The following is a 27,503-nucleotide window of genomic DNA, read 5'->3' as shown; positions in this document are numbered from 1 at the left end:
CCCCCCCAGCCCCACCCCACCCCATAACCTTGTCCCCAGGACCCCCCAGAACAAGCCGGGGCCCTGCTGGGGCTGGTCCCAGCCCCATTGTCACCTTTCAATCACCTTCCCGCAGTGCTGAGCCCCATGGTCCTGTGTGTCCCGTTCCCCCCCCCCCCAGCCCCATGGTCCCCCATGATGACCCCCTAAACCTGTCCCCATGGTCCTGACCCCACGGTCCTGTCCCCATCCCTAGGGCGCTGTCCCCATCTCAGCCCCACAGTCCCATCCCCATGACAGCCGCTCCTTGCAGGGGGGGACACGGGATGATGGTGACCATGAGCTGCCCCAGCACCTGCCCCGAGGGCAGCTGGCTGTGGGGCCGGAACTCCTAGCAGTTATGGGGCAGAGCCAGGATGTGGCAGCAGCTCCCACCCCTCCAGACCTGCTGGCCAGGGCTTTTTGCTCCATCCCAGCCATAATCTGCAAAATAAACCAGGACAGAAACCTTCCCAGGAGGGTTCTGCTTCCTAAGGGCTTTTGAGCCAAATTCCTGGGATTTTGGGGCTGGACAGCCCCTGCCTCATACTCCCCCCTGGAAGAGCCACCCAGAAGGAGAAAGATGCATCTCATTGCCCTTAAAAATCTGACACCTTTTATTGTCCTGTGCCCCAGGATCCTCCAAACAGACTGGAGCAGAGGTGGGTGAAGCCGGTGGTGGCCCCGGGGGGGGGTCCCAGCCATGGGGGGGGGGCCCTGTGCTCCCCCGGCCCAGGACAGGAGGGATGACAGCAGTGAGGAAGGGTACAGTCTCCATCATTAACAGTTATCAGCAATATTTTAATTACATGACAAAGAAAACCAGTAATATATGCTGCTAGGTGAATATATATTTATATAATAAATCCGTAAGTTAATAAAGTAAATAGGAACCTTCTGGCTTTCATTTAAATTTTAAAAGATCAGGCTTTTTTTTTTTTCTTTTTTTCTTTTTTTTTTTTAGGTTTTTGGTCCTCAGAAAAACCTGCTCCAAGGTTGGAGGGATGTGCTGGGGAGGGGGCTGCGCTGGGGCGAGACTCCCCCCCCCGAGCTGGAGCAGAGGGGCCAATGCCAGTTCCGCAAAGACCCTGTTCAGATTTTCTGCTATGGAGAGGCATAAATTAAAGAGGGCAGAGGCAGGGCAGGAGGAGGGGGCTCCCTTTGAACATGCCGGCGGCTGTCCTGTTCCATCAGTTGAAAAAATAGAAGGGGTTTATATTAAAAAAAAAAAAATCTGAGCCAGAGCTGCCAAGGCTCCCCGCTCCCCTGCCAAGAAACCCAAAGTGACTAAAAGGTGAGAACCCCCCCTTCCCTGCCAGCTTGCAGCCCACCCTCCCTGCAGAGCAAAGTGAAAAAAAACCCAACCAAACAAAAAACCAAAACAACAAACCCCAAAATAAATCACTGCATAGGTATGTGGTCAGTATAATACACAATAACCGGATGGTGGGGCGGCTGTGGCTTTTTCTGTGATCCCCTCCCTGGGGAGACCCCGCAGACAGAGGGAACAGCTGGTGTCGGTGTGTGTGTGGATGCAGAGCACGGAAAAAAAACAAACGGGGGCTTGGCTCCTGCCAGGAAGCGCCAGCGCTTGGTGCCACCGGTGCCGCTGCCGCCGTGGCGGCCAGGCTCAGAGGTCGCTCTCGCCGTAGAGTGCCGTGGAGAAGGACTTGTAGTCCAGGGCTCCGGGGACGGTGTCGGGGCCCTGGTAAGGAGCCATGCGGGCGATGCAGTACTCTGCCTGGTCAGGGGGCAGCTCTCGCAGCAGCTCCTCAGCAGTGATGTAGTTCTGGGGTGGGGGGGGGGAGAGATGAGCATCCACAGACTGCGGGCACAATCCCCATCGCCAGCCACCCCACCATGCCTCACCTTGTCCCCGGCCAGGACTTTGAAGGAGGCAATGACTTGGTCAGCCGTGTCCGTGTCAGTGGTCTCCCGGGACATGAAGTCGATGAAAGCTTGGAAGGTGACGATCCCGCTGTTGTTGGGATCGACGACACTCATTATCCGGTTGAATTCAGCATCACCCTAGTGGGAGGGGGACCGTGGTGAGAGGGCACACTGGACCTTTGCCGGGCTCTCTGATGTTCGGAGATGGCTGCCGGACTTGGCTCGAGCCCACTGTGAGACCCCTCTGCCATCTACAGCCGCACAGGAAGGGAATCTCCCGAGTCGTCAGGGATCGCCATGTCACAAACAAAGTGTCTGGTGTCGTTCCTGGCTTTCGGCACTGTCCCCTCCTGCCCCCAGCCCTCTCTCACCCACCCTGCAGTGAGCGCCAGCCCTGGAGGTTCACAGGCGATGAAAAGAAGATCAGAAAGGGAAAAAAGTGGGGAAAAAAAGGGGGGGAAATAGCAGATAGCGTACCAGGCTGTATCCCGTGGAGATAAGGAGAGCTCGGAAGTCATCGGTGTCCATGCTTCCTGTGCACTTCTACTCCGAGAGGGTGAAGAGGAAGAAGAGGAGAGAGAGACGGCCGCAGAGGGCAGAGACAGAGAGGAAGAGGAAGGAAAACCCAGGAGGGCAGGGAGGAAGGGAGGAGAGAGAGGCAGAGATTCAGTTAAAGGAGGCGTTTCAGTAGTCGACAGGGGAGGGAGGTCGCAGGGGGAAATCCAGCACGGATGCAGGCGGAGGAGTGTGGAAGGGGAGGAAGACCACGGGATGGGGAGGAAGAGAGAAAGGAGAGAGGTTAATGGCGTCTGCAGCCACGGGGCGGTGAGGCTGGGTACCTGTCGGTCATTCTCCACGTCGTATCCCAAGCTGATGAGGCAGGCTTTGAACTCTTCCGGTCCCAGGGCACCGCCGTGGTCCTGCACCGCAGCATGGGGGGAAGCCATGCCGGCCGTCGAGGGCAAGGGGGGGAACGGGGGGCCGGAGACATGCACCGGGGGGGGCGGCAGGAGGGGGGAAAGACACGCCGTTAGTGGAAGGCACGCTGGCTTTGCTGCATAGAGGAGGCTGAAAGCAGGGCTCTGCCACCCCCACCACATCCCGGGGCTGCATCCTGGCACCGGGGGAGAAAATAATCCCATGGGTCTTGCTCCTCTGAAAGAGCAGCGGCAGCTTTGTGTGTGGGGGGACATGACGAGGGCGAGCGCATCAGCTCCCTCTGCACCCCCCACCCCGAGGGGAAGCTGACAGCTGAGACGCAAAGGCAGGTTTCAACAGCACCGCCCTGGCACGCTCGAGGTGCCCCGGTACCTTGTCGAAGTGGTTGAAGGAAGCCCTGAACTCCTGCATCTGCTCCTGGCTGATGCCCTTGGCGTCACGGGTGAGGATTTGGTTCTCCACCTCGTTGATGGTGCGGGCGATGGTGGTGAGGAGCTGCTCCCAGCCCACGCGGATGTGCTGGAGGGCAAGAGGAGAGGTGAGGGTCTTGGGGAAGGGACAATCCAGCTTGTCGAGTTGAGGCGTGCCACCATTTGATGGTGACTCTTGCGGTCAGGGAAGCAGGAGTCACTGGATGGGAAGCAGCTACTGGTGCCACCCCAGCACCCCGACTCAAGCCCAGGCTTTGCAAGGCTCCAACTAGAAGGGAGAGGGCACCTTTGGGTGTCACTGAACCCTCCGGGCGCATCAGGGGGAGAGAGCTGAAGCCTGGCTCAGCTCTACAAGGAAGGCTCAAAGCTCTCCCTTCACCATCCTCAAGCCTGGGTGGGCGAAGGTCACCCACCTCCATGGTGTAGTTGGTGTGCTTGTTGTCGAAGATCAGCGCCTCCTGAATGAGCTGGTGCTGCTGCTCCAGCAGGTCGATGTTGGGTTTGTAGTCCACGATGCTCTGCTCATATTGCTTGAGGTGGTTGAGCTGGTCCTCCAGCGTGCCATTCATCTCGATGGAGATACGCCCGATCTCCTGGGGAAAACAACCCCAGCAGGGCCGGGTCAGGATCGGGCATGCCAGGAGCAATGCCACAAGCTCCGAACCAACCCATCCATCCATGGCTGACGTGGGGGGCTGACAGCTGCTAGCAAGCCTAAGCATGAGCCTCGGGGTGCACCGGGCTGATCTTATCAACGGATTCATCACTTTCCGTCCTTTTTTGGAGCTGGGGCAACGCAGACACGGGGCAGCTCTTGCTCTGAAGGGAGGTTCCAGGGCTGCAGCTCTGCCTTCCCCAGACATCTGGACGGCAGATGGCACTCCAGCTCCAGCGGAGCCCACCAGCCCCCGGCATAACCGCTGCCAGCCACCCCTCCAGCGCCGGCCAAGCCCTCACCTCCATCTTGGTCTGGATCCAGGGCCCCACGATGTTGGCCTGGCTGGCGAACTGCCGACGTAAATGCTCGTTGGATTGCTGCTTGCTCTGCTCGTCAAGCAAGGCATGGTCCCTCTTCGGCACCAGCTGTTGGACCTGCGAGGAGAAGGGGACGGTGCTGGAAGAGCCGTGGGCGCACGTGGCAGCAGGGACAAACCTTTGCCAGGGCTGTGGGGATTGAGGTATTTCAGAAAGGCAGCTACAGAAAGGCACAGCCATGAAAACCCACGGTACTCCAGGCACAAGGGGAAGGAGCTTGTGGAGCATCCGGCTGCGGAGGGAGCAGGAGCTACAGCCTCACAGCCTTCATTATTATTTGCTGGCATACCAACAGACAGCCTTGCTGGCGCTTTGGCTACACATGGTGCTGATGCTGGAGGAGGCACTTACCCGTTCCCACTTGGAGTTGATAATCTGCGGGGTGACAGAGGTGTAGGGGTTGTTCCCAGAGAGCTTGATGCTGTTGAAGTCCGCGATCCGCTGTGCTTCCCTCTGGATGCCCAGGATGGCCTCGCGCTCCTTGTCGGCGTCGGGCAGGGTGGACTTGAACTGGTCGTGAGCAGCAATGAGTCCCTGCGGGAGATGGGATCCGGGTTAGAGCCTGGGGCCAGGTTTGGGGAGCCGCTGTGAGAGTGATTTTATACTAGCTCATCCTTTCCCCCAAGAGAAGCTCCCTGGATCTTGCAGACTCCAGAGCTCGCACGAGAAATGGCCAAGCAGCCATCTCAAAACAGGAGGCAAATGTCTCTGCAGAAAGCTGAAGGCTACAGAGCCTTCGCACCTCTCCTCCCATGGCCTCCTACCTCGATCTCCTCGATGGTGTGGACGATGAACATGTCCTGAAGGTCTTCCATGGCACTCTCCATCCAGTTGTTGAATGGGGCCGCCCTCTTTGCGTACTCCAGGTGTAGCTCGTCGATCATTTCCAGCTGCTTCTCTGTTTTCTGCACATGGCCAGGAGGAGTTAGGAGCGGAAGAAACCCCTCCCACCATGGTGGCCTTGTCCCCTCCGTCCCCATCCGGGGCAGGGAGCCAGCAAGGAGACGGGATGCGCTTACCTCAAGAGCCTCTCTCCTGCTGTGGGTCAAGGAGCCCAGAACATCCCACTGGTCGCAGATCTTCTGGCACCGAGCGTTCACGCTGGGTGAGTCGTAGTAATCCAGCTCACTTTAGCAGGGGGAAGAAACGCAGCAGGGTGAGGAGATGGGGGGGGGCGCAGAGTTTGGGGCTGGAAGGGACCACGAGAGCCACTTCGGGACGGGCTAAGCCCCCCCACATCATGGCCGGCCACATCCCGATGCAGGGACACACTCAGCTACGAGTGGCCCTTCCAGCGGCTTTCGGAGCTCCCGCCGAGGCGGTGAGCAGGGTGAGCTCTGGCAATGCCAGGGCTCATTAAAAGCCCAGCATGCACAAGACCAGCTCCTGCCTGAGCCACTGCGGCTCCTCAGCCTCTGCCTCGCTCCTTGCTGTGGCATTTTCCATGCTCCCCAGCCGTGTGTCCCCGTTTCCCGGTTGTCGGTGACTTGGGCCACTGGAATAAGGGCTCCATTCATGGCTTGGCCCTGCCTTTGGCTTTCAGTGTACTAATTGTGTGCAAGTTTATCTGACTGGGGAAAAGAAAAAAAAAAAAGAGCTGGGCTGCTTTACAATAACCGTATTCTAGCAGTGGAGAAAACAGGAGGGGGAAGGGACAGGCAGAACAATAGGGGCACTGTGCAGAGGCAGCCACCGGCGTGGTGCTCGGAGGTGAGACGCAGTCCGGGTTTTGCCACAAGACCCCCGGTATGAAAGGTTTTGCAGAGAGCAGGGGAAAAAAGGGCCAAAGCTCAGGGCGTCCTGGGGTCCCTGAGGGTGTGGAGACATACTTGAGTTCCTGTGCGATTGCTGCAATCTGCTCCACGCGGTCCTGGTGTGCCGCCAGGTCACTCTCAAAGGCTTCGTGCTTCCTGATGAGGGCTTTGATGTCTGACAGGGTGGCAGTTTCATAGTCCTTCTGCTTCAGCATGGCCTCCTTGCCTAAGGACAGAGGAGTGAGGGCTGTCACCTCCCCAGTGGGGCTGACACTTTGTCCCCCTCCGAATGCGCTGGGAGAGGCACTGAGGCGGACCCCAAACAGCTTTCCCCCCCTGCCCAAGCTGATATGTATCCATAAACCCTGAAATAACAAAGAGCATCTCTGAGACATGCTGCTCTTAGAGCAGGGGCAGGGGACAGGGACCCTGATCGCTCACACCAGCAGCTTGCCACCATGTTGGCCCTGCTGCTGTGGTCCACAGCATGCACGGTCCCTCCTGCTCCCAGAGGAGTGGGGTGGCTTGTGGATTTTAAAAGGGTCAAGGTGCTTTCCAAGGGCTTTGTCACTCTCAGGGTGACCTGCCTGCGATGGACGCAAAACCTCCCCGTCCCCCCCCCCCCCGAAAAGTGCCCCCCCAACCCGCTACCTTCGGTCCAGGCCTCGTGGATGGACGCCTTCTGCCTGAACTTCTCGGCCAGGTGGTCGAGCCGCTCCAGCCGCCTGATCTCGTTCAGCAGCCATTCCTCGTAGCCCTTCTCGGCTTGTTCCAAGTGCTGCCAGCCGTTATTGATGTCCTGGGGACAAGGCAGAGGGGCCTCGGGCTCAGGGGTCTGTCAGGGTGGGTATGACCATTCTTCCCCCACCTCCTCATCGTCACCACCGCCGGCAGCGGGGTCCCCTCCTCCCCACGGCGATGGCAGCAGAGGCGCATGCCCCTCCGAAGCTGTTCTGACCACTTTGGGAGCCCCATCTTACATCAGCGCGGGTTTTGGGAGAAGCTGAAGAGGAATCCATCCCCAAAACCCCTCTGGGAGCATAGGAGAGCAGCTCCAGCTTCCACGCTCTCAACTGCAGCATTCAGAACAGGTGGACCCCCCCCCCCACCTCATCACCCCTGAGTCTCCCAGCTCTACTCCCCCCGCCAGCGCAGGATGCTCCAGGAGCTGCTCACCAAGACCATCTTCCCCTCGGAGGGCATGAAAGCAGGCCTGTTGCTCAGCCGGAGCTTCGTCTGCAGGGTGTTGAAGTTGATCTCCAGCTGGCATTTCTCCTGCACTTTGGGGGGCTTGTGGATGCGCCGGTAGTCACGGAAGTCTTCCAGCTTCTGCTGCATCTCCTGTATGGTCTTCTGCGGGCTGCGGTCCTCCAGCCAAGGGATGGTACGCTTGATCCACTCCAGCAGCTGTGGGGGGGAATGGGATTTGATGGGCAGGGGTGGAGAACAGCAGAGGGAGGCCAGTTTTAGGGGGCACAGGTCCCTCCAACCCCGCCGGTGATGGGGCAGCCGGGTGGCTTACGTCAGAAGCGAGTTTCTCGTAATCTTCCATCAGGTGCTCGTTCTCCTGGTTGACGGCCAGCACTTTGCAAATGCGGTTTGCCGCAGTCTCAGCCTGGAGGGGAAGAGCAGCACGAGGAGGGATTCAGAGCTGCAGAAGGCTGCGGTGCCCCAACCCGCACATCCCCATCCCAACCGGACCCGTTCTGCCGGAGCAGCGCTCCGATCGGCCTGGGGGATTTGGGAGCTGCAGAGCATCCCCCTCCGGCAGCCCGGCTGGGTGCAGAGGATCTCTGAGCACCGTGCAGGGGAGACGCAGCCTGGCTTTGAGGCTGCGGAAAGCCAAGCTCCCCAAGACCATCATGGGCAACTTCCAGTGCAGCTCCAGCATTGCTACCTCCACACGAGCATCACAGGTCAAACCTTACTAACGGCTTCACGGACAAGGCAAACTTGAGTTTCGAGTGCCGGAGCCTCAAAGCCCGTGGCCACGCCGAGTGTGCCACTATCACGAGCGAGACCCACGCTGCCCCAGTGTTTTTCCTTCCCTGCTCTCTATCCGGAGGCGCACTGCCCTACCAAGGGTCTGGCACTGCTTTCCACAGAGCGGGAGAAAAGCCCATCACACCCAGGCTGCTCCTCTTTTTTTTTTTTTTTTTTTGTTACCCATCTCTAAGCACCATCCTTCGGTCTTCTGCTCTTCCATGAAGGCAGATCCTCTCTACACTGGGTGGGAGGGTGAGGAGGAGGCAGAAAAGATAAGCCTGGGGGATCGAGTACCTTGGTAGGCAGCACAGAAAGAGTCCAAGAAGAGGAGTTGAAAGCCAGACATCAACAGAAATAGTGGAGAGGGTCTACAGAAGGATGGGGAAGAGGAAAAACAAGTCGCCACAGGGGAAAAGTAAAAATAAATAAAGAGAAAAGCTAGGCATCAGAAGTCCGAAACCCAAGGAAAAGGCAGGAGGGAGACGGGATACAGTGCCGGGCTGCTCCTCCTGCTGCCCTGGGTGTGGCTTAACCACATTAGCCATGCTCCCCACTGAAGCCAGGCGCTGCCGCCTCCCAGCACAGTGCAGAAGAAAACAGCACATGTTCCTGCAGCTAATCGAGGCCAGCTGATGAGGAGGGCATGCCGGCCAGGAGCGGACCAGCAAGAATAAAAACCACCAGCCAGGTTGGGATTTGCAGCCCTCCAGATGCAGGCTGCTGCTGCAGGGGGGTTCATGCAGCCAGTAAGTTAACCCCAACCTTCATTAACCATCCCACAGCTGTGCAGGACCTCCAGCTGGTGTAAAACCTGTGATGCCAGCGCCTGCAGAGCAGCTGTTGGCGGTGGAGCCATGCAGAGACAGGGTCTCTGCCTTTTGGGTTTACCCCCTTTGGGGGCAGCAGCTTCCCAAAGCTGTGGGCAGCAGCGACAGCCTATGCTGTGGGGCAGCCATCCTCGAGAGCTCGGTGCCGGCCACGCTCGGGGGGGCTCTGACCACAATTCAGTTGTGCGGACCAAGACCTGGATTGCTCCTACACAAGCTGAGGCTCAGCCCCAGCTCTTCGCATGCCAACAGCTTTCTCAGCCACCAGCCATCTGAAAGGCTCACTCGCTTCCCAAATCCCTCCGATTAGCACAAAATAGTAATTGCTGATCCACCCGAAACAGCGATGTCTCAAAACGCACCCGCCACGCTGCGAGCCACCCCCCTTTGGGTCTAACATGAGGTGTTTAGGAAGGAAGGAAAGGAAAGGGCAGCTGAGTGATGGTGCTGAGTGGGGAGGTAGGTCAGGAGTCCTCCCCAGGCACCCCACGGTGACAGGCAGCACCCTGACAGGATGATGGATTTCATGCCTGGCTCTGAGCACCGGTCTAACGAGTTTCCCTAACGAAGGTCTCAGACTGGGCTGGAGGGAACACCAGCCCCCCCTCCCCAAGCCCTTGGGTAAAGCTGATTTAAGACATTGCCTCAAGCTCTCGCAAGCCCGGATTGTGCTGAAGAGATGCATCAGAAACCCGGGTCGCAGTGCAAACCAGGACTCGGGCTCTTCTCGGTTTACCCAGGTTACCTCCTGCCCCGTACGGTGACAAAAGCCCAGCTACACTAAGCCTGGAAAGACTTCTCCAGCGCAGGAGCCGGCCCAGCTCTCCTCCCAGACAGGAGCTTATGCTTTGCCCTTTTCCCGAGTGAAGCGGAGCTAAAGCCAGCCCCATTTTTATGTTTCCAGAAGCCGTGCAGCAGTGCAACAACCCTCAGGAGACTGAAGGTCCGATGTTAGTAGCAGCTTGACCCAAGCATGCAGCTCCACCTGGCAAAGCTCACCTTCTGAGCACCCGAGAAAGCGTGGTAGAAGCAGGAAACATATGTCATGATGGCCTTCTCATCGGGCCTGAGAGTGCCTACAATATCTGCGCAGAGAGAAAGGGAGGAGAGAGGGTGAAGAAGCAGCATGGCAATCTTCAACCTCCCTCAGGCATGCGGCAGAGGGGAACAAGCGCTTGCTGGGACCTGGGATCCAAACCAGAGCTGGCTGACGGGGTTATTTTTGCCACTGTGCTTCCCCTGCTTAATAGCTCAGCCTCTTGCAAAGTGCTGAGGCTTCATTTTGAGATGTATCTGAGCTCCCAAGACTCATCAGGCAGCTTCAGGAAGCTCCTTTCTGCCCCAGGTTAGTGCCGGGCTGGTGCTCTGCCAGCCCCTTGGCCCAGCTGTGCTAGCATCGCATTACAGACAGATTTGGGGAAGCCGAGTGGCTTTTTAAACCCATGTGAACGAGCTGAGGTCTGGTTCCCAAATCAACAAGAAACAAAACGGCCATCTGAAAGAGAAGTCACATGAGTGTAGGATGCTGCAGTTGGAAATGTTACAGCAAGATGGACACAGCCGCCTCCGGTACCTTCTGAGCCCCAGAAAAGGCATGGTAGAAGCTCGACACATAGGTCATGATGGCTTTCTCATCGGGGCGAGCTGTGTTGACAATGTCTGCAAGTGAACAAGGGTTAGACTGAGGGGGGACGTTCACCACCTATGGCACAAGCCAGGCTCCCTCTCCACGCTGTGCCTAGGAGCCAGCTCCTCTTTAGGCTGGAATCCACAAACAAGCAGCGCTTAAAAGCCAGATAAATATACCTGTATGGGCAGAAGAGTGTGTTAAATACGGTCCCCTGATGTTAAACCACCCCCCTCCCCTGCTCCAAGCGAGGCTGGCCGCCGGCATGCTTCCTTGGTGCCCGAAGGAGTGGATCTTCCATCAAGGACCCGGATGTTTATGGCACGTGGACAACGTCACCCTTCGGCAGCACGTTACAGCTCAAAGCACCCGGAGAGCTTACCCTCTGCATCCAGCATCTTGGGGATGTCCAGGTACTTCTCTGCCACTTCAAAGGCGTTGTTCAGATTCGTCACGGGGTCATCCTAGAGAGAGGAGATGAGCTAATGAAGAGGGCTGCAGGGAGCCCAGATGCCTTGCTGAGGCAGTTAAACAGACGGGTGGACGGACAGCCATGCTTCTCTGCCAGCTCAAAGCTCAGTTTTCAGTTGAGAAAAGCAGCAGAGACTGCACTACCACCGAGTTTTACCTTTCTGAGTTTGTCGTATTCGATGAGCTCCGGTCTGTGTCTGTGGATCAAGGCATTAAAAGCAAGACCATCCTTCCAGCTGCAAGAGAGGAGGGGAGAGTGAGATCCCTGTGCCAGCACAGGGCTTAAATTCACACACACGGGTCCCCCGACATCCCTCTTGTCCACCCCTCCTCGGTTCACTAATTTACAGTAGAAGGGCCAAGATGAATTGTGCATCTTCCTCTGATCCTGGAAAACCTCTCCAGGAAAGGCAGCCTGGATAAGGAGCGGATCTCGGAGCCAAGGCGGCCATCAAGGAGGGTTACCTGATGTGGAAGTTCTGCACATTGACGTTCTTGTAGGGAGCTGTCTTCCTCTGACACCACAGTAGCAAGCCCTCCTTTGCCGAGGTCTCTGCAAAGGGACATGGCAGCTCACGAACCAGCCGGAGCAGCCTTGCCAGCAGATTCGGAGAGCGGATTCGGTGTGTGATGCCGCCTATGGTGCATGTATCTCTGCCCCTTACCTTCCACTGAGATGTCCTGAATGGCAAATCTGAGGATAATGGTCCAGATCATGCCCAGCGTCATCTTCGCGTTGCCATCGACGATCTCTGAAAGCCAAAGGTTAAAAACAGACATTCAGCTCCCCGCGGCCAGAGGTGGCCAATGTCCCTTCCCATCTACAGAGTAACTCCAAGAGATGCGGGAGCAGGGAGCCAGTGGGGAAGGTCTGTGGCTCTCTGGCACCTCATTGCGAAGCCCCACACTAGGACTGCCCCTCCAGCACATCCAGAGAGACACCGATTGCTTCGCAGCTCGCAAGGACAGGCCAGGAGCTCGTCAGATCTTCAGAACGGGATGCCAGCAAATGCCAACGGCAGGCAGACAGCAACTTCTTCCCCTCCCCGCTTTGCCTTCAGGTACGGAGAAACAGGCAGGAGCTGCCGGAACAGCACCCTGGAGCCCAGATTTGGGCTTGCCACCCAACCCACCCCACACTTTGATTTCGCTGTGCGCGTTCGTCTGGTACATCGGAAGCTACGCGATGATCCTGTAGCACGCAGCTCGCTCTTCACCCACAACACATCGGATCCTTGCCCCGTGTCTTTCGTGACCAAATAAGTCCAGAACCGGAGCAAGCATCCTCCAAAATAAGTGTTTGCAAACCCAGTTTCACAATGGTGGTGTTAATGCCCAGCTCCGTCTCTGCCAGACCTTGTGCCGGTTGCATCTTCAGCAGGTCTGGACGGCGACCTGCCGCAGTCCACCGCATCCCAAGCTGATGGGACAGCTCATTCAACCACTGAGGAGAACCGAACCATGGTTCCTGAGAAGCTCCGGCTCACCCCTGGCTGGGGAGGCTGGAAGGTATCTCCTTGAACAAGCAGATGTGACATTTCTCATCTCTTGAGCAACCCAAGTGCTTGTTTTGGGGGGAGGTTGAGGGATTAAGTCAAGATACTCAAGGAGCAGTTGCCTGCAGTGACCGTTCAGCTGACACATGGGAGACTTTGGTGGATAAACGGCTGTTGTAACCGCCACCACGCCCTCGCATCTTGTATTTTAATGCGGCACCAGTCGGAACACGCACCAGTTTTGGGAACAGGCAGTCTTCCCCAGCAGGCAAGCGATGCCAGCCGACAAGACTTCAAAGATGTAACCTCGGAGCGAGCCGCGGTCTTCCAGCCTATTCAAAAACTGGCTCTGCAAGGTGAGCCGCTGCCAAACGGGACCCTGTCCCCTGCAAAAACCACCCCAAAGCTCTGGGCCAGCCCTTGGGCTTTGTCAGCGGCGAGTAAATCCCAAGGCAAGCGGTCCCGGCTGCTGTGCAGACTGGGAAATCCTCTCCCCCAGCCCCAGGGAGGAGCACAGAGACCTCAGAGCAAGGGAGGGAGGGAATTAAATCCAGCGTTTAACCCGCTTCTCTTTAGCAGCAGGCTCCCAGCTTGCAGGACCGCAACGGCACCGCATCCTCTCCCACATCAAGCCAGCGTTTGCAACATGAACCCTTCGACGTCCACGTGTTTGGTGCAAAGGCGACACCGAGCCCGTTCCCCAAGACAAAGGACACGCTCTGCTTCATGTGCAACCAGAGAAAAGCTGAAGCAAAGGTTTTTTTCTGCTCCGTTTGCCCAGGTTGATTTTCGTAGGGATGGACCAAATCGACACAGCTGGGGCAGAGTCAGGAGCTGGCCTGGCCCTGGAGAACCCCACGACTGAGGAAAATCAGAGATCCTCATCTAATGGGAGGAATTTTGTTTTTTAAACCATAATGCTTTTCCTGCCAGTACGAACACTGGGCAAGGCTCAAAGGGAACAGCAGGCAGAATGACTTGGAACAACGCAGCTGCAAATATTTGACTTTTCTAGAGGTTTTTTTTTTTGACCCGATCACCGATGGCAATTAGTCAAGGCAGCAGCAGGTACCCATGAGATGGGCCCTGGAGGAAGCCGAGCCTTCAACTGATCATCAAACCTCCCTGCCCTCAGGCTGAAAATCAACCAAAACACCTTGGGACTCTCCTGCAGCCTGTCCGGAGCTTGCCGCAGGAGAGGGGGGAGTTCACGCTTTGCCTAGCAAGCCTCACTTCGTCCAGGCTTGGGGCGCAGGAAGGAGCCACTTTTTTCTGATGAGTCCAGCAAAACCGCATTGTGCAACAGCCTCCCCAAAATAGCAGCGACCTTGGAGAAGGAGCCTGCACCACCTTTAACCTCTGAGCTCCAACGCAGTGAGTGGCACTTGCCTGGCACTTCCTGGACGGCGTGCACAGACTCCCCTGCGGCAGAGAGACTGGCAACACCTCCCAGCTGACTCAACTGCGGACCAGTCTGCGGCCGCAGCGATAAACCCATGCCAATGATCCAGGTATGCCGCCCAGCGCCATGACTCACCCGCCACCCGGGGTGTGTAATACTGCCTTCAAAATACCAGCTCCCACTGCGCCCGCTGCCGTAAAGTCAGGCAAATCACAGGCAGGAGTTGCCAGCACATCGTTCAGGTGCCAGCGTCGGGTCCCCGCAACAGCTCGCAGTGTCATGCTGCGGGCCAGTGGGCAGAGACCGCGGGTCATGGTGACACAGAGGAGCCGGTGCTGGTGCCGGCTGGCAAGTTTTCCCGCTACCCGCCGTGGCCTGGATTGGGCCACTGAGACGTGCCGGAGGTCCAGACTCACCTTCAGCTCCTATAGAGACCAGCTTGACGCCTTTACTGGCGATGAAATCGAGGGCTTTGTTCACGTTGTTGATTTTATGCACTCTCATTTTTCCCCGCTCTGGTTTTGGCAATCGTTCCCCTGGAAAGGAGAAGCCAGCGGGACTAAAGCTTTTTGTTTAAGGTTAACAGTGAAAGAACATGGGAGGAGGACGAGTGTTTAGAGGTGAGGCCACAGGACAAAAGACTTGCTTTGAGGTATATTGGCACATTTAAAAAAACCAACAAACCCACCACCATCCTCAAATGCCACTTTATAAACCTTGCAGGGACTCTTCTGCACACTATGAATAGTACAGGTACAGGGGACATCGACGATGACAGATAGGAGGGATGGGAGGTCACACCAACGCATCCTGCCTGGCAAAAATACGGAGTGGGGGGGACTGACCTGAAATCACCTCCAGAAGCAGCATGAGCTTGAGGCCGTCGCGGAAATCCTCGTCGATGTTCTCTATCTGCGTGCCAGCCTTCCGCAGGTGGGAGTTGCACCAAGCTGTGAATGTCTGCGAGGACAAGGCAGGAAGGACAGTCAGGCCGGGGACCAGAGAAACCACACCTTGCTGTGAATTGATGCACCAACTCCCCCTTTTCAGGGGCCATACTCACTGTGTCCCCCCAGCCTGGCACCGCTTGTCCCCATCTCCAACCCCTCGCCCCAAGCCCACCTCTCCCCCGTGCTGTTGTCAAACTCCAGGACTAAGGGTTTGTGTGTTATTTTGCAGAATAAACAGGGAAACGGGGACCCTGCTGGGAACAAAAGCCACCCCGCGGCACTGGCGGATCCCCGGCTCTGCTTTCTTTCCGGCGGGTTGCTCGCTGCAAGGACACTGGAGACCCATGGGGGGATTTGCCCCGTGAAAGCTGCCAGACTCTGCCAAGCAAGCAGGAGGAAGGATGTCCTGGCTGGCAGCTGCCTGCAAAACAGGCAGACAGCCCTGCCCACCCACACTCCAGGAGCCGGGGGGGGGGTTGCAGTAACGCCTCTGCCAGCAAGGGGAGAGGTTTTTCCACTTTGTCCCCCTCCTTAGGTGCTCAGCAGCAAATATTTGCTGGCAGAGGCTGGCGAAGGTCAAGACGACGAACTGCAAACAACGCATATTCCTGCGCCAAGGCTTTGGGATGCATCTCAGTCTCCCCCAGGAGCAGGGCGTTATTTCTCAAAGGGGAATCGGGCATTCATGTACATTAAAGGTGCTGCCGGCTCCCAGTTTGCAGCCGGGGTTCCCCTGCGGACCCCAGCCCTAGGTAATAACGCACAAAGCAGGTATTTCCTGTTGCTCCACCCGGAGCCGTTAGTGCTGCCGAATTACGGCCTGAAATCACAGCTTTTATTGCAAAAAAGCTGGAGGCTCAGGCTCTGGATTGGCGCTTATAGATGCCGGCACCTCGGCTCCATGGGGGGAAAATAAACCACCGTCAACCAAGCAGCAAAGTTTACGCTGTGAAATCGCAATCACTCCTGCTCCTTCTGTCTGCAATCCAAGACTGTTGTGAACCCACTGGCCACGGTTCGGTTTCGGATGGTCCTGTTGGTCCATCCATGGACCCAGGTCCCCCCCCTCCCTCCGCCGTCTCCTTGCTGCCTGGTGAACGGGGAGCATTGTTCAAGGCCTGCTCGTGGGCTGCGGTGAGCTCACGGCCAGGGAATGCTGCAGTGACAGCTTTTAACAAGCCATTCATCCCACCAGGACCAGGGGGAAGTGTTTCCCCCGGGCTCAGGAGCAGCACTGTCGGCTGCAAGGGGGTCAGGATCGTGCTAAGCCGGGTTTCGGTTAAACGCAGACCAGGCTGGGAACCAAATCCAGAGGTGACTCTGAGCCCATCCTGCACCGAGACCCCCGGAGCCGGCAGTTTGAGGAGCAGGGCTCGCTCCACCCCAATATCTGCTTTTAGGGCAGGATTTTAGGAGAAGAAACACCGTCCGGCCGCCACAGTGCCATATCCACCTAGCTGAACGCCGCAGGATCCATGCCCGCTTCTCACCAGAGCCGGATGCCGGCTTCGTGGTGTCAGAAATACAAATACGCTAGGATTGACCTTAAACAGGAAAGCAGGGTCACCTTCAGGGGGGAAACGCAGCGGCTCTGTTTGTTAAAGCTGTTTTTGCAGCCCATGTCCTGGCAGAGAGACTGGGACAGCCTGGACAAGCTCACCTGTGCCACAGAGGAGCAGCCCCATGGCACTGAGAGCATGCCAGGCAGCTCAGCGGCTGGGAAAAAGTCACCTTTCCTCTGCTGGGATTTCACACGTGCTAGGTCGCCTCCATGACTTGCCCTGGGGCTGGCGGTGTGGCTACCTCAGCATCCCAGCAGCAAGGAGAGCGGAGATGTCCGTATAAGGGCAAGAGAGGTAAATCTGCAGCTGGTGTTCCCGGGCTGCTTATCAGGACCTCACGCCCATCAGACATCCCTGAACAACCGCTCAGCAATGACAGTCATCATACACCGCTGCATGCCTCTGCCAGGCGTGCCCGGGTGTTGTCGCTGAACAAGGCGAGCTTGCCCGGAGCGTGCCGCAATGCCAGCTGGGGGAAACTCAATGGAGAGACCAGCTGCGAAGCAAGCCCTGGCACGTGGAAAAGGCGAGTCAAGAGCTGAATCACGCCCAGCGTGGCAAAACCCACCCGTATGCAGCTGCTAAAAAAAAAACAAACAACAAAAAAAACGAAGCATAAAAACAGGAATAAAACTCCACCTCTGAAGGAATTTTTCCACTTTATATTTGGAATGATTCAGCCCCGTTGAGGCGCTTGCTTGTACGGCTCCGGTTTTGCAAGGATGCTGCTCTGCGTAAAAATAGTAAACCGTGCGGCACCAGGGCCGAGCTGCTGTGTGATACATCAGGCTGCTGCTGCCGGCCAAGGAGCTGTCACAGCCGGCCATGGTGACGGTTGCCTTTTGGCACATGGCCTCCCCAGTGCTTTTTGAAGCCACCTGGCGTGCTGAGCTGACGTGCTGCAGCCCCCAGGCTTGTCTGCAGCCCCGGCTGAGGTTCCCCCCTCTCTGTGGCAGCGCCGAAAGCTTGTCCTTGTTTCCAAAACGCTATGGAAACAGCCAAGGAGTTTAAAATAGTCGCAGAAAGCAATAAAAAGCCTTCGAGCTCTCCCAAAACCTCCCCAGAAGCTCATTTCCTCAAAAGATGACGGATCTCTTCCAAGTCCCATGAATTTCTTTTCCGACAGCTACCGGGCAGCCACAGCACTGAGCTGGGGGCTATTTGCCAGGCTGAACCCTTGCTCTCCCCCCCCGGGTCCCCCTCTCCCAGCTGGGGCGACCTGCACCCCTGGAGCTGAAGCTTCTACCCCCTAAGCAGGATGGCACTGAGGTGCTCGGAGCCCGTTAGCTAAACCCCATCAAATTGACCCCAAAAACCGGTTCAGGTGAGCATGTCTCACTGTATTGGGCAGCCTCGGGATGGAGCCAAGCCGAGCTGGATGAGATGAGCCAAGCCTAACGAAGCCAGCTTAAGGACCGGCTGGCAGGCAAAGAGCAGCTTTCCCGCAGCAATGTGTTACGAATAAAAGTTACTAAAAAAGGAGATTCCACACATGCTTCTGGAATTTCCTTCCCATGGAGGCACTGGAGAAATGCTTTCCAGGCATTGTATCAAAGCCACCTTTGTTGGGGAGGAATAGGTGGCCCTGCACCTTCCCCGGGTGCCGAGCCCGAGCCAAACCCCCCTTGGCAGGGGGAGACCTCCCCTCAACCCCACTGAAAACCCGACTCCAGCACACCTCGGGGAAGGAAGATCCATTTTCCTCCAATTTTACGCAACACCTGGAAACCTTGAGAAAACAGGGGGAGGAGCGCACCCGGTGAAACCTGCCTCACCTTCCCCCTGCCGAATTTGGGGGGGCTTTTGGTGGGGAGAGGGGTTCATTTGAGCACATCCTTCCATACAAGCCAAACTCGGCTTCGAAAAGCCACGGCAGTGCTGGTCACCAGCCCTGCCAGCAAGACGCTGGGCTGGGGACTGCCTATGGGAAGCTGCTTGCCGGGGAGGGGGTTTTTATTTTTCACCTGTCACCCACAAGTGCAGCAGGTGGCATCGGCTCTGCCTGGCTCAGACAGAAACGATCCTGAAGGATTTTTGCAACCTTCCTTCCTTTTAAGGCAAACACCAACATGGACTTTAGACCGACTTGAAAACCTGACCGAAATACTCTCTGCTGTCCTCAGAGGCCATGGCACAGGGCTGAGCGTTTGTTTACTTGGGGAAATTTATGGGCAGAACCCTATCAGTATTTTTCCATTAGGTCACCGCCAACAATAATCTGTCCTAAAAAAAAAAAAAAAAAAAAAAAAAAAAAAAAAAGCATCTTTATTTAGAAATCTACTGGAATAGCTTTTTTTAAATTTTTAAGACAGTTTCTTCTCACCCACGAGCACTTTCCCTGGCGAGAGCAACCTTGATCGAGGCAACTGTGGAGCGACAAGCCCAATAATGCTACCAGTTCCTCCAGAGCGGGTTGCAACAAGACCCCTTGCAAGCAGCTGGGTGCTTTTGGTCTCATTTCCAGGGTTTTAAGCAAAAAACCCCATCCAGCCCGGGAGCATGCATTACCAGCCTGAACACAGCCACATGCATGGAAAGTGGCGGCAAATCCCCGAGGGAGCCCACCGAGGGCTTGGGTGGACAACAGGGGGTCCAGCAGAGCCCAACATACTGGGGCAGAGCCACTGCTTCGGCCACACTATCTCCCCTTCCTTAGGGCCACCAATGGGAAGCTCGTTAGGGCAGGAAATCGTTCCTGCACTCTAGGTTATCGGCCTGCTCTTAAGATGTTGCGGAGACTAAACAAAGGTCTAGAGAAGAAACAGGGAGGCATTTCCCAATGCATTAGGAAGGTGGCTGAGGGACCCATCTGTATTAGCCCAGCCTTGGCTGGCAACTAGCAGGATCGCTAATCATGGTTGCTAGTGGCTCAGCTTGACTCTGAAACTGCTTTTCCTTTGAGGAGCAGCGGCTCCAGAGCTCAAGCAGAGGGGAAAAAAAAATTACAAAAAATCAGGAGAAATGAGGATTTCTGTCTGGACAGGGAGAAAAGGGATGCTGAGGAGCAACATATCCCATCCTCAGTCATGCCTTTGTTAGTAGGGCTTCATTACCGGCCAGGCCTGGTGACCACTGCCAAGCTTTGCCTTTCAAGGCAGTGATGCCACCGTAGCATCCCAAAACACCAGGACGCGTGGGTAGCTACCAGCTCAGCACAGCCCAGGTCCACTCCTGACTTGCCGGGCATTTCCAGTCGCTCATCATTTCCCTCGTTGTGGGTTGTTGTTTTTTTTTTGGTTTGTGGTTTTTTTTGTTGTTTTGGTTTTTTTTGTTTGTTTGGTTTTTTTTACCTAATTTGCTGCTACCGGACAGGCCGGGGGGAGGCTGGACCACAGAGATTCTCCTCATTCTTTTCCCTTATTAGGCTCTCGGCTCAACTGTTTGGGGAGAAAGCAGCTAACTTGGAGGAGGACAGTGGCAGGAAGCAGCCGGGGGAGGCATGGCCCCCCACGGCAAACCCTCACCAGGGTCCAGCATGCTGCAGCCAGATTTTGAGGGTCTGGGTGGGAGTAAAGAGGCAAAATTCCTCTTGCTCCAGGGCTCGGTCCGAGCCAGGGCGATGCTGTCGGCTTCAGTGCTTCTGTTTTTAGGGGAGATAAGGGCTCAGGTGAGTCAGGGCCAGTAGGTGTACCCGCATTCCTACGAGGATGAGGAGCTCCATGCCAAGAGCCAGCACACCTTTCCTTGAGCCGGGCATTGCCTGCCATGCAGCAACTCCGGCCCGCCTCAGCTAGGAGTTTGGCACGTCCAGATATTTGGCACATACGAGCTTTACAGGAGGTTTTTCCAGCAGTGCATTTCTAGGGCTAAACATGAGCTCCTGGAAGAGTTTGGCTCATTAGATCATGGGAAATGACAGGGAATTTCTTTGTCCTCTCCAGCGTGGCCAGGTCTGGCTTTGCTGTATCCACCGGTTTCCTCCCCTAAAACCAGGCGCTGTTGCTACCCTGCCTGAGGTGGGAGGAGAGGCTCAAGCATAGGCTGCAAACATGCCAACAGAAAAAAAAAAAAAACACCAAACAAAAAAAACCCCAAACTCCCAAAAAACCCAGAGAAAAGCAGAGGTATTACCAAGCCAAATGGCCAGATGGATGAATTACCACTTGTTTATACCACCAACTGGCACCCCTCGTCCTGGCAGTGCCAGAGCAGCTCCCAGGAGGAGCGTGGGGTCCCCAAATCCTTCTTTCCCAATCCCCAGTCATCAGTCCTCCTCGTTCAGAAGAGCTGTCATGTTTGGGCACCGTGGAAAGCTCTGCCAGAGCACTTCCCCAGCTCTTTGCGTAACCGGGGCTCCTGCCCGGCAGGTCTGCGTCATTAAACAGGCATTAATGTGCCACCACCACCACGACCAGGTAAGTAATCTGCTGTCAAGGATCCAATTTGGGATTGAAAAATTGCCTCAGTGGGATTACGTAGGCAGATTATTTTTAAAAAAGAGAGCCAGGAAGCCTGAAAGGGGCTTAAGTGCAGGAGAAAAACGCACCCGACCCCAGCCATCGGGACGAGAATCTTTATACCATCGCACCAGGAATCACCATGGGGTTTTTACGTACAAGCTCTCCTGTGGAAAAAAAAATGGGAGTGAATGCAACGCAGGGGTTTTTCCACGCTCTGGAAAAGCCATCTCCAATGCCAGGAAAACACCAGCGACAGGCTGAGGGTGAGGAAAGCAGGGATGCAGAGAGCATTTTCCTCCAAAGGAGGGTTTAAAGGTGAATCCCGCTCCAGGCACAAGCCCGAAAGCCGCTGCGCACGAGCTGGAGGGAGTCGAGGATGCCAACAATGTTTTCCAAGGAGGCGTAGGGCTCTCGGGGCCGGATGTTTTGTTTTTGGAGAGAAACCAAGAATCCAGCCAGGCAGCGGAGAAGCAGCCACTCCTCCATCACATCCGTGCTCTTGGGGGAGGCAAGGTGAAGCCCCCACCGCTTGGCATTAAACCCCTTGAGCCACAAGCGACTCTGTCCGCTGGTCCTTGCTGTTCATCCCTGCCATGATCAAGACACCAGCCCCAGCCATGAGCCCAGCCTCATTAACACGCTGAGGTGGTTAAGCAGCACAGGGCAGCTCGAATCTGATGAGCCAGCAGTGAGTGCAATTAATGACTCCAGCGCACGAGATGACGCTGTGAGAAGCAGGCGTTCACTCTGTGGGATGAGCATCTCCCAGACCATGCTCATTACTGCTCCGTGGGTTCGTTATCACCCCGGAGGCTCATTATCACCCTGTGGGCCCTCAAGGACATTGTGTTTTCCCCGAGTTATTTTTCCAGTACCGCCAGTGTCGGAAGCGGGAGGAAGCCGGGAGCACGCACGTCTATTTAAGGCCACGCGCTTGCAGTAATTTCCCTTTTTTTTCCGGCGTGTTTGCCAATGCCGGGAAGGAGGGACGCTGGGAAGGAGGGACACTGGGAGATCGTGCCCTGCTGTTCCAGCCACATAGCTGAGATTCCAGAGGAGAAACCCCAGGGACTGGACACATACCAGCAGCAAAACTGCAGCCATTGGGATGGCTCCGCACCAGCACACTCCAAGCAGGAACGTCCCTGTCCTTCCATCCTGGCTGCCTTCCCCCCCACGAGGGACGGGATGAGGCCTTGGTCGTTTCCATTTCAGCGAAGCAGATGTTTAAGGGATCTGAGGTTTGAAGCTTGCTGCCTCTTTCCCTCTCTAAAGTCAGCCCCGGCCGAGTGAGACATTTGTCACGTCGGCAGCTTCCCTCAAGATCAAAAAGACACAAAACCGCTCCAAAAAATAATTAAGTTGAAGACGAGCGCACTGGTCCTTCCGACACCCACAGAGGAACCGTTTCCAATACCATCTATTCCTCCTGCAAGGATCAGGGCTGACTTTGAGCCTCATCCTTGCCTTCAGGGGAGCAGGGATGTACAGGGGAGCCGGATCCCTGAATTCCTGGAGTAGCCAGCAGCTTTCCACTCTGGGCAGCGCACCAGTGCCTGTCCCCTCGCCCGAGGAGGAGGAGAAGATGAAGAACCACTGCAGAGGCAAACTCACCACTGGCTGCGGATGGAGAAGGGGAGGATGGAGAGGGGGATGGCCAGACCTGGGGAACGACCCGGGAAACACTTCCGATAGGCTGGGTGCCGAATCGGGGGGCGGGGGGGGGGGGGGGGGTTTGCAGCCTGCTAATTAGCCAGCTCTTCACCCAAAGCTAACAAGGCCTTGCCTTTGAACCAGCTGGAATTTATAACCGCTGGCTCACAAACCTCATCCATCCGCCAGCGTGCCGGCTCACCCGCGCTTGGCAGCTTGGGCTGCGAGCCACGACACGATTCACCCTCTCAGCCTCACTCCTCTCGAGACTAAACAGCTCCACAACGGTTCTACCGAGCCACACGTCAGCCAAAAGCCTCTTTAAATATTGTGTCTCCTTCTCCATGTGAACCTGCGGCAAGGCAGGGCTGGGAAACCCAGCAGCAGCTCAGCCCCAGCATCCAGCCTCACTGTGGGGAAACTTGGACATTTAGCACCAACAGACCCAAAAGTTCCTAAAAACTGAGGTTGACAGCAAAAAAACATATGTTACGGCCCCAGACTTGCTGGGAAGCGGCAGGTCAGGGCTGACCAAAACACCGCTCCAGGGAGGAAGAGGCCTGGCACGCGCTTCCTTTGCCAAAAATTATGCCATTTAGCTATGATTATTTTTTTTTTAAACCCAGTGTAACTATGGCAACAGAAACCCAGCGTTCACTGAGTTTATACAGGTGTCCATACTGGTGTGGCAACCCACGCCACTCCTCCCAGACCCAGGGAAGGGGGGGGGGGGCTCTGCTCTTCGGGCGGCTGCATCCCCCCTCAGCCAGCTCCTCCTCTGCCCACTGGGTCCGAAACCCCCTCCGCAAACCCTGCTCCCTCCTAAATAACCTGCAATTAAGACAATTAAACAAAAATAGCAGATGGCCACCTTGTTGCCTTCCCACAAATGGTTTCCAATTATTAACCAGGAGAAAGGTGGTGGCAGGTCAGAACTCCCGGTGCTTGCTGGAGGGACAGGTCCTGGCTATGCCATGGTGAGCAGGCTTTGCAACGCCACAAGGAACCGGAGGGTCCCAGCGTTGGGGTGTGGCACAGATGGACGCCCCCAGCCTCTCACCAAGACCCGTGGCGAGGCACTGAGTGTGCCGGGAGCGTCACCCTCTCCCCACGGTGCCTTTCGACCTGTCCCTCCCCGCCACCTCTCCCCCAGTGCCCTTTTATCCTTTCCCTTATTTCCCCATTCCTGTCCCAGGGAGCAGATCCTTCCCTCCGGACGCTTTTACACCCAGGCTCTGGCTGCGTCTCGCTCCTCTGGCTGCCCCCCCCCCGGCCCACACTCCAGCCAAAGCTGCCCTCCGGAGAGGGGGACATAGGATTTTCCAAAGCCAGCTGCGGGGGAAGGCTGTTTTTATTCTGCAGCCCCCCCCGGCATGGGAACCTCGCCCCAGGGTGGTACCACCCCGGAGAGACCCTCAGAGCTGGGCTGTCTGTGCCAGTCCCCCAAAGTGCAGTGCCCCGGGGTCCCCCAAAGCTCTTCCCCCTTGCCCAGCTCCACACACCCCCAGTGCCTCCCATCCCTCAGGCCCCAGGACCCCATCACCCCTCCCCAGCACCCCCAGGTATCCCCTTGGGGTTGCTCCCCCCGAGCATCCCCTGTCCCTATCACCCCCTCCTTCTCCACAGCCCCCCCTGTCTTTCCCCTATGGCTCCCCCCCTCTCAGAGCCCCCCAGCACCCTTATTTCCTACCACAGGGTCTGCGACACCCAGGCCACAGCATCTGCCCCCTCCCCAGCTCCTGCCCCCCCACCCCCCCCGGGAAGGGCCCCTCCAGGGCCTCCCCCACCCCAATTTCCAGGCCCACCACCCCCTCCTCAGGGGCTCCCCTTAGCACCTGCTTCACCTCAAAGACCCCCTCCATGACCCCTCATCTGGTCCCACAGCCCGCCCCCCCCAGGTCCTGACCCTTCAGGGATCCCCTCAGCGCCCCCCCCCCCCCCCAAGTCCCTGACCCCTCAGGAGCCCCTTCAGCCCCCCCCCAGTCGCTAATCCCTCACAGGATTCCCCTCAGACCCCCCCACCCCAGTCCCTAACCCATTAGGGGTCCCCTCAGCCTTCCCCTGCCCTTACGCCTCAGGAGCCCCCCCCAGGGCCCACCTTGCGCTGCTGCTTCTCCCAGGCGGGATCGAGGAGGAGGTCGCGGTCCCAGTCGTCCTCCTGGGCCATATAATCGCCGTTGGGGCCAAGCCCATTGCCGCCGTAGGGGTAGGGCTGCCCAGCGCTGTGGTAATCCACCATGGCGGTTGCGATCGCTCCGCTCCTGCCGCGCCGACCGGCTCTGCTCCCCTCGGCCGCCCGCCCCGCCGCCACTGCGCATGCGCCGCTCGCCACGCCCGGGGCAGCACGCCCACCGCTGCGCGCGCATGCGCCGCTCGCCCCCGCCCTCCATGGGAGACACCCACCTGGGTTCCACGCCACGCCCTCCTGGCACGCCCACCGCACCTCCAGGCCCCGCCTGAATACGTGCGAGTGGGCGGACAACTCATTAATATTCATGATGCAGACACCACTCGCCTTCAGCAGCCACACCCATAAGGGCCGACACCCTCATTAATATTCAATGAATCAAACCCCTGTGTGTACCCACAGGGAGACTTGACCCACCCCATGCGAACAGTGGGGTCATTAATATTCGTAGATGGGCGTAACCACAGACAAATAGGCGTGGCCACACACTGAGGGGGGCACAGCCTCTCCCAGCAACAGTGCTCCCACCCCATGGAGGGGGGAAATCTGCCCCCCCCCCCATGTTCCCCCAAACCAAGCTGCATCCCCAGGGAAAGGGGGGATGTCACCCCCCAGCCCCCCCCCCCCCCAAATGGACGACAGCTCCCTGGAGGCTTCTTCTTTACTGGCAGAGGCCAAAGTTAAAACGGGGGGGACAGGACGGTAAAAACAAGGGGCTCAGAGGGAGGATGCCACGATGCTGGAGACACCTGCAGGAGAAGGAGGAGAGTGAGGGGGGTGTTGGGTATCTCCCCAAGGTGTGTGTGTGTGGGGTGTGTCTCCCCATTCCCCAACACCCACTGTCAAAGTCAATCTTCTCCACAATGTTCTTGTGTTTGATGCTCTCCTCCTGGTTGCAGATGAAGATCTGCCCAGGCTCCAGCTCCATCCACCTGTATTTTCTCATCCAAACCATCAGCTGAGCCTCTGGAGGGGGGGCTTCAGTCCCCATCCCACCTCCCCAGCCCCCTTCCCAAACCCTCTGGCCACCCCCTTACCCGAGAGGTCCCCCAACATCTCAGCCAGCAGTTGATGTGCTGGTAGGTGATCCCCACCATGTGGCAGATGACTGCAGAAGACCTCATGTCAGCTGCCAACCCCCCCCAAAACCCCTCACATTTCCTCACAGAGTCCTTGAAGCCAGTGATCCCATCCAGCAGCTCCATGTTCTCAGCCAGAGCTTGCTGCAGAAGGAGGGGGGGGGGGTGTTGTTAACATCCTGGGGGGGCCAGATAACGAGAGCTGGGGAGTGCCCCGACTCCTCCTAGATTTGGGGTGCCCCCCACCCTGAGCAAGACTCACCCAGAAGGACTGGAAGTGGCAGGTCTCCAGCAGCTCCCCCAGGTAGAGGATCTGCCTGATGGGCCTTTCCTCCTGCTGCGGCCAGGGGGGTCAAGGAAAATGTGGGGAGAGGGACCTGGAGCTGTGCCCCCCCATTGCAGCTGCTCCCCCAAATCAGCACCCCCCCAAGCCCCTAAATTAACCTCTCCAGGTCAACAGGCAGATGATGAGGGGACCCGTGGGGTGAACCCCACCAGTGGGGAGGAGCAGAGAGAGCTGGAGGAGGAAGTGAATTTGGGGGACTAGGGAAGAGGAGTTTGGGGGCGGGGGGGGGTGTCAAGATCCCCCGGCCGGAAGGCAGATACGTGGGCCTGGTCGATCATGCACTTGCAGAGGGTGAAGTCGGTGTGCGGGAGGTTGGTCAGGGCCTTCAGCAGGATCTGGGCAGTGACGGTGGTCTGGAAGAAGGTGGGGTTGAACTGGTACCTGTGGGGAGAAGGGGGGGGGTTTGAGAAAAGGGGGACAATGACATGGCATGTCTCCCCCCAGGGCCTCCCCAGGTCTCCCTCCCGGCCCCGCTCACAGCTTCAGCACAGCCAGGTTGGCCTCCAGGTCGTAGACGTTCTCCTTGGCCTGCGTCTCCACGTAGCGCTCCAGCGTGGCCAGGTTCTCGGGGTTGTACCTGCGGGGAGGGGGCGGCCGCACCCCACCAGGAAACCCGACCCCCGTTACCGGCCCGCGGACCACCCTCAGCCCGGTACCGAGCCCCGCCGACCCCAACACACTGTTCCCGGGGTCCCCTCAGCGCTCCCGGTCACCCCCAACCCCCTCCACATCCTCCCTCCGGTCCCTCCGTCATTACCGGCCCGTGAGCCGGCCCCGGGGCCCGGTCCACACGCCCCCACCCCCGCCGGCCCCAGTCGATGCCCCTCGTCCACCTAAGCTTCCCCCCGTCCCCGCCTCGCCGGTACCGGTCGATGCCCCGCAACAGTTTACCGCAGAGTTTATCTGCTCGAAGAGCGCCATGACTAGCGGTGTCGCCAGAAGCGGAAGGGTGGTACCGGGTTCAGGCAGTCGAGGCAACTTCCGTTTTCGCCGCGGGCGATCGCCGGTCATGACGGGACAGTGGAGGACTCGACGCGGGGGGGGGGGGGGGAAGGGGGAAGGAGCGGCACGCAAGCGCAAAAAGGAAAAACCGAAAGTGGGGTGAGGCGGAGGCGTGTTATACCCCAATGGCCCCGCCCACACATACAGGCCCCGCCCAACAGCGCCGGGCCCCGCCCATCGAGTCCCCTGGGCCACGCCCACAGCGCCTCTTCCCAGTATAGGCGCGGGGTGTCGGCCTGGTCTGACGGGGCCGCACTGCGGGGGGTGTGAGGGTGTGTGTCAATGTGTGGGGGGTGTCATACTGGGATGGACTGGACCATACTGGGGGTGGAGGGGGGGGTCACACTGGGATGGACTGGGCCGTATTGGGGATGGAGGGGGTGGTCACACTGGGATGAACTGGGCCATACTGGGGTCAGGCTGGGGGGGGTACTGGGACACAGTGGG

At 57.6% G+C, this 27,503-nt stretch overlaps 2 protein-coding genes across 6 annotated transcripts; both read right to left on the bottom strand.

Annotated features, from left to right (window-relative positions):
* Positions 1 to 611: 611 nt before the first annotated feature.
* LOC138683492 (alpha-actinin-4-like) lies at positions 612 to 24,790 on the bottom strand. Of its 5 annotated transcripts, none has more exons than XM_069775381.1 (22): positions 24,540 to 24,790; positions 14,722 to 14,836; positions 14,293 to 14,412; positions 11,644 to 11,730; positions 11,444 to 11,531; positions 11,136 to 11,214; positions 10,890 to 10,971; positions 9,880 to 9,965; positions 7,590 to 7,682; positions 7,244 to 7,474; positions 6,719 to 6,866; positions 6,143 to 6,293; positions 5,333 to 5,441; positions 5,078 to 5,218; positions 4,665 to 4,847; positions 4,236 to 4,370; positions 3,692 to 3,871; positions 3,220 to 3,366; positions 2,748 to 2,828; positions 2,386 to 2,451; positions 1,888 to 2,046; positions 612 to 1,807 (listed from the first exon to the last, which is right to left on the bottom strand). In XM_069775381.1, exons 1-22 carry the CDS (start codon positions 24,678 to 24,680, stop codon positions 1,649 to 1,651), a joined length of 2,781 nt encoding a protein of 926 aa, XP_069631482.1. In that variant the 5' UTR covers positions 24,681 to 24,790; the 3' UTR covers positions 612 to 1,648. The 5 variants fall into 5 exon arrangements, with proteins under 5 accessions (XP_069631482.1, XP_069631481.1, XP_069631484.1 ...); XM_069775380.1 differs by lacking the exon at positions 9,880 to 9,965 and adding an exon at positions 10,454 to 10,539 and having other exon boundaries at positions 24,540 to 24,786; XM_069775383.1 differs by lacking the exon at positions 2,386 to 2,451 and having other exon boundaries at positions 24,540 to 24,785.
* Positions 24,791 to 25,276: 486 nt separating this feature from the next.
* On the bottom strand, positions 25,277 to 27,080 carry LOC138683493 (eukaryotic translation initiation factor 3 subunit K-like). The gene is given in 10 exon segments (XM_069775386.1): positions 25,277 to 25,378; positions 25,470 to 25,595; positions 25,667 to 25,699; positions 25,702 to 25,737; positions 25,786 to 25,852; positions 25,971 to 26,045; positions 26,315 to 26,435; positions 26,533 to 26,631; positions 26,921 to 26,948; positions 26,951 to 27,080. Coding segments are annotated over 10 exon segments (732 nt in total). The 5' UTR covers positions 27,066 to 27,080; the 3' UTR covers positions 25,277 to 25,346.
* Positions 27,081 to 27,503: the final 423 nt, after the last annotated feature.

This window comes from Haliaeetus albicilla, chromosome W, assembly GCF_947461875.1.
Source record: "Haliaeetus albicilla chromosome W, bHalAlb1.1, whole genome shotgun sequence".
Classification (NCBI taxonomy): Eukaryota; Metazoa; Chordata; class Aves; order Accipitriformes; family Accipitridae; genus Haliaeetus; species Haliaeetus albicilla.
Note: the sequence above shows the minus strand (reverse complement) of the source record. Positions and strands in the feature narration are given on the sequence as shown.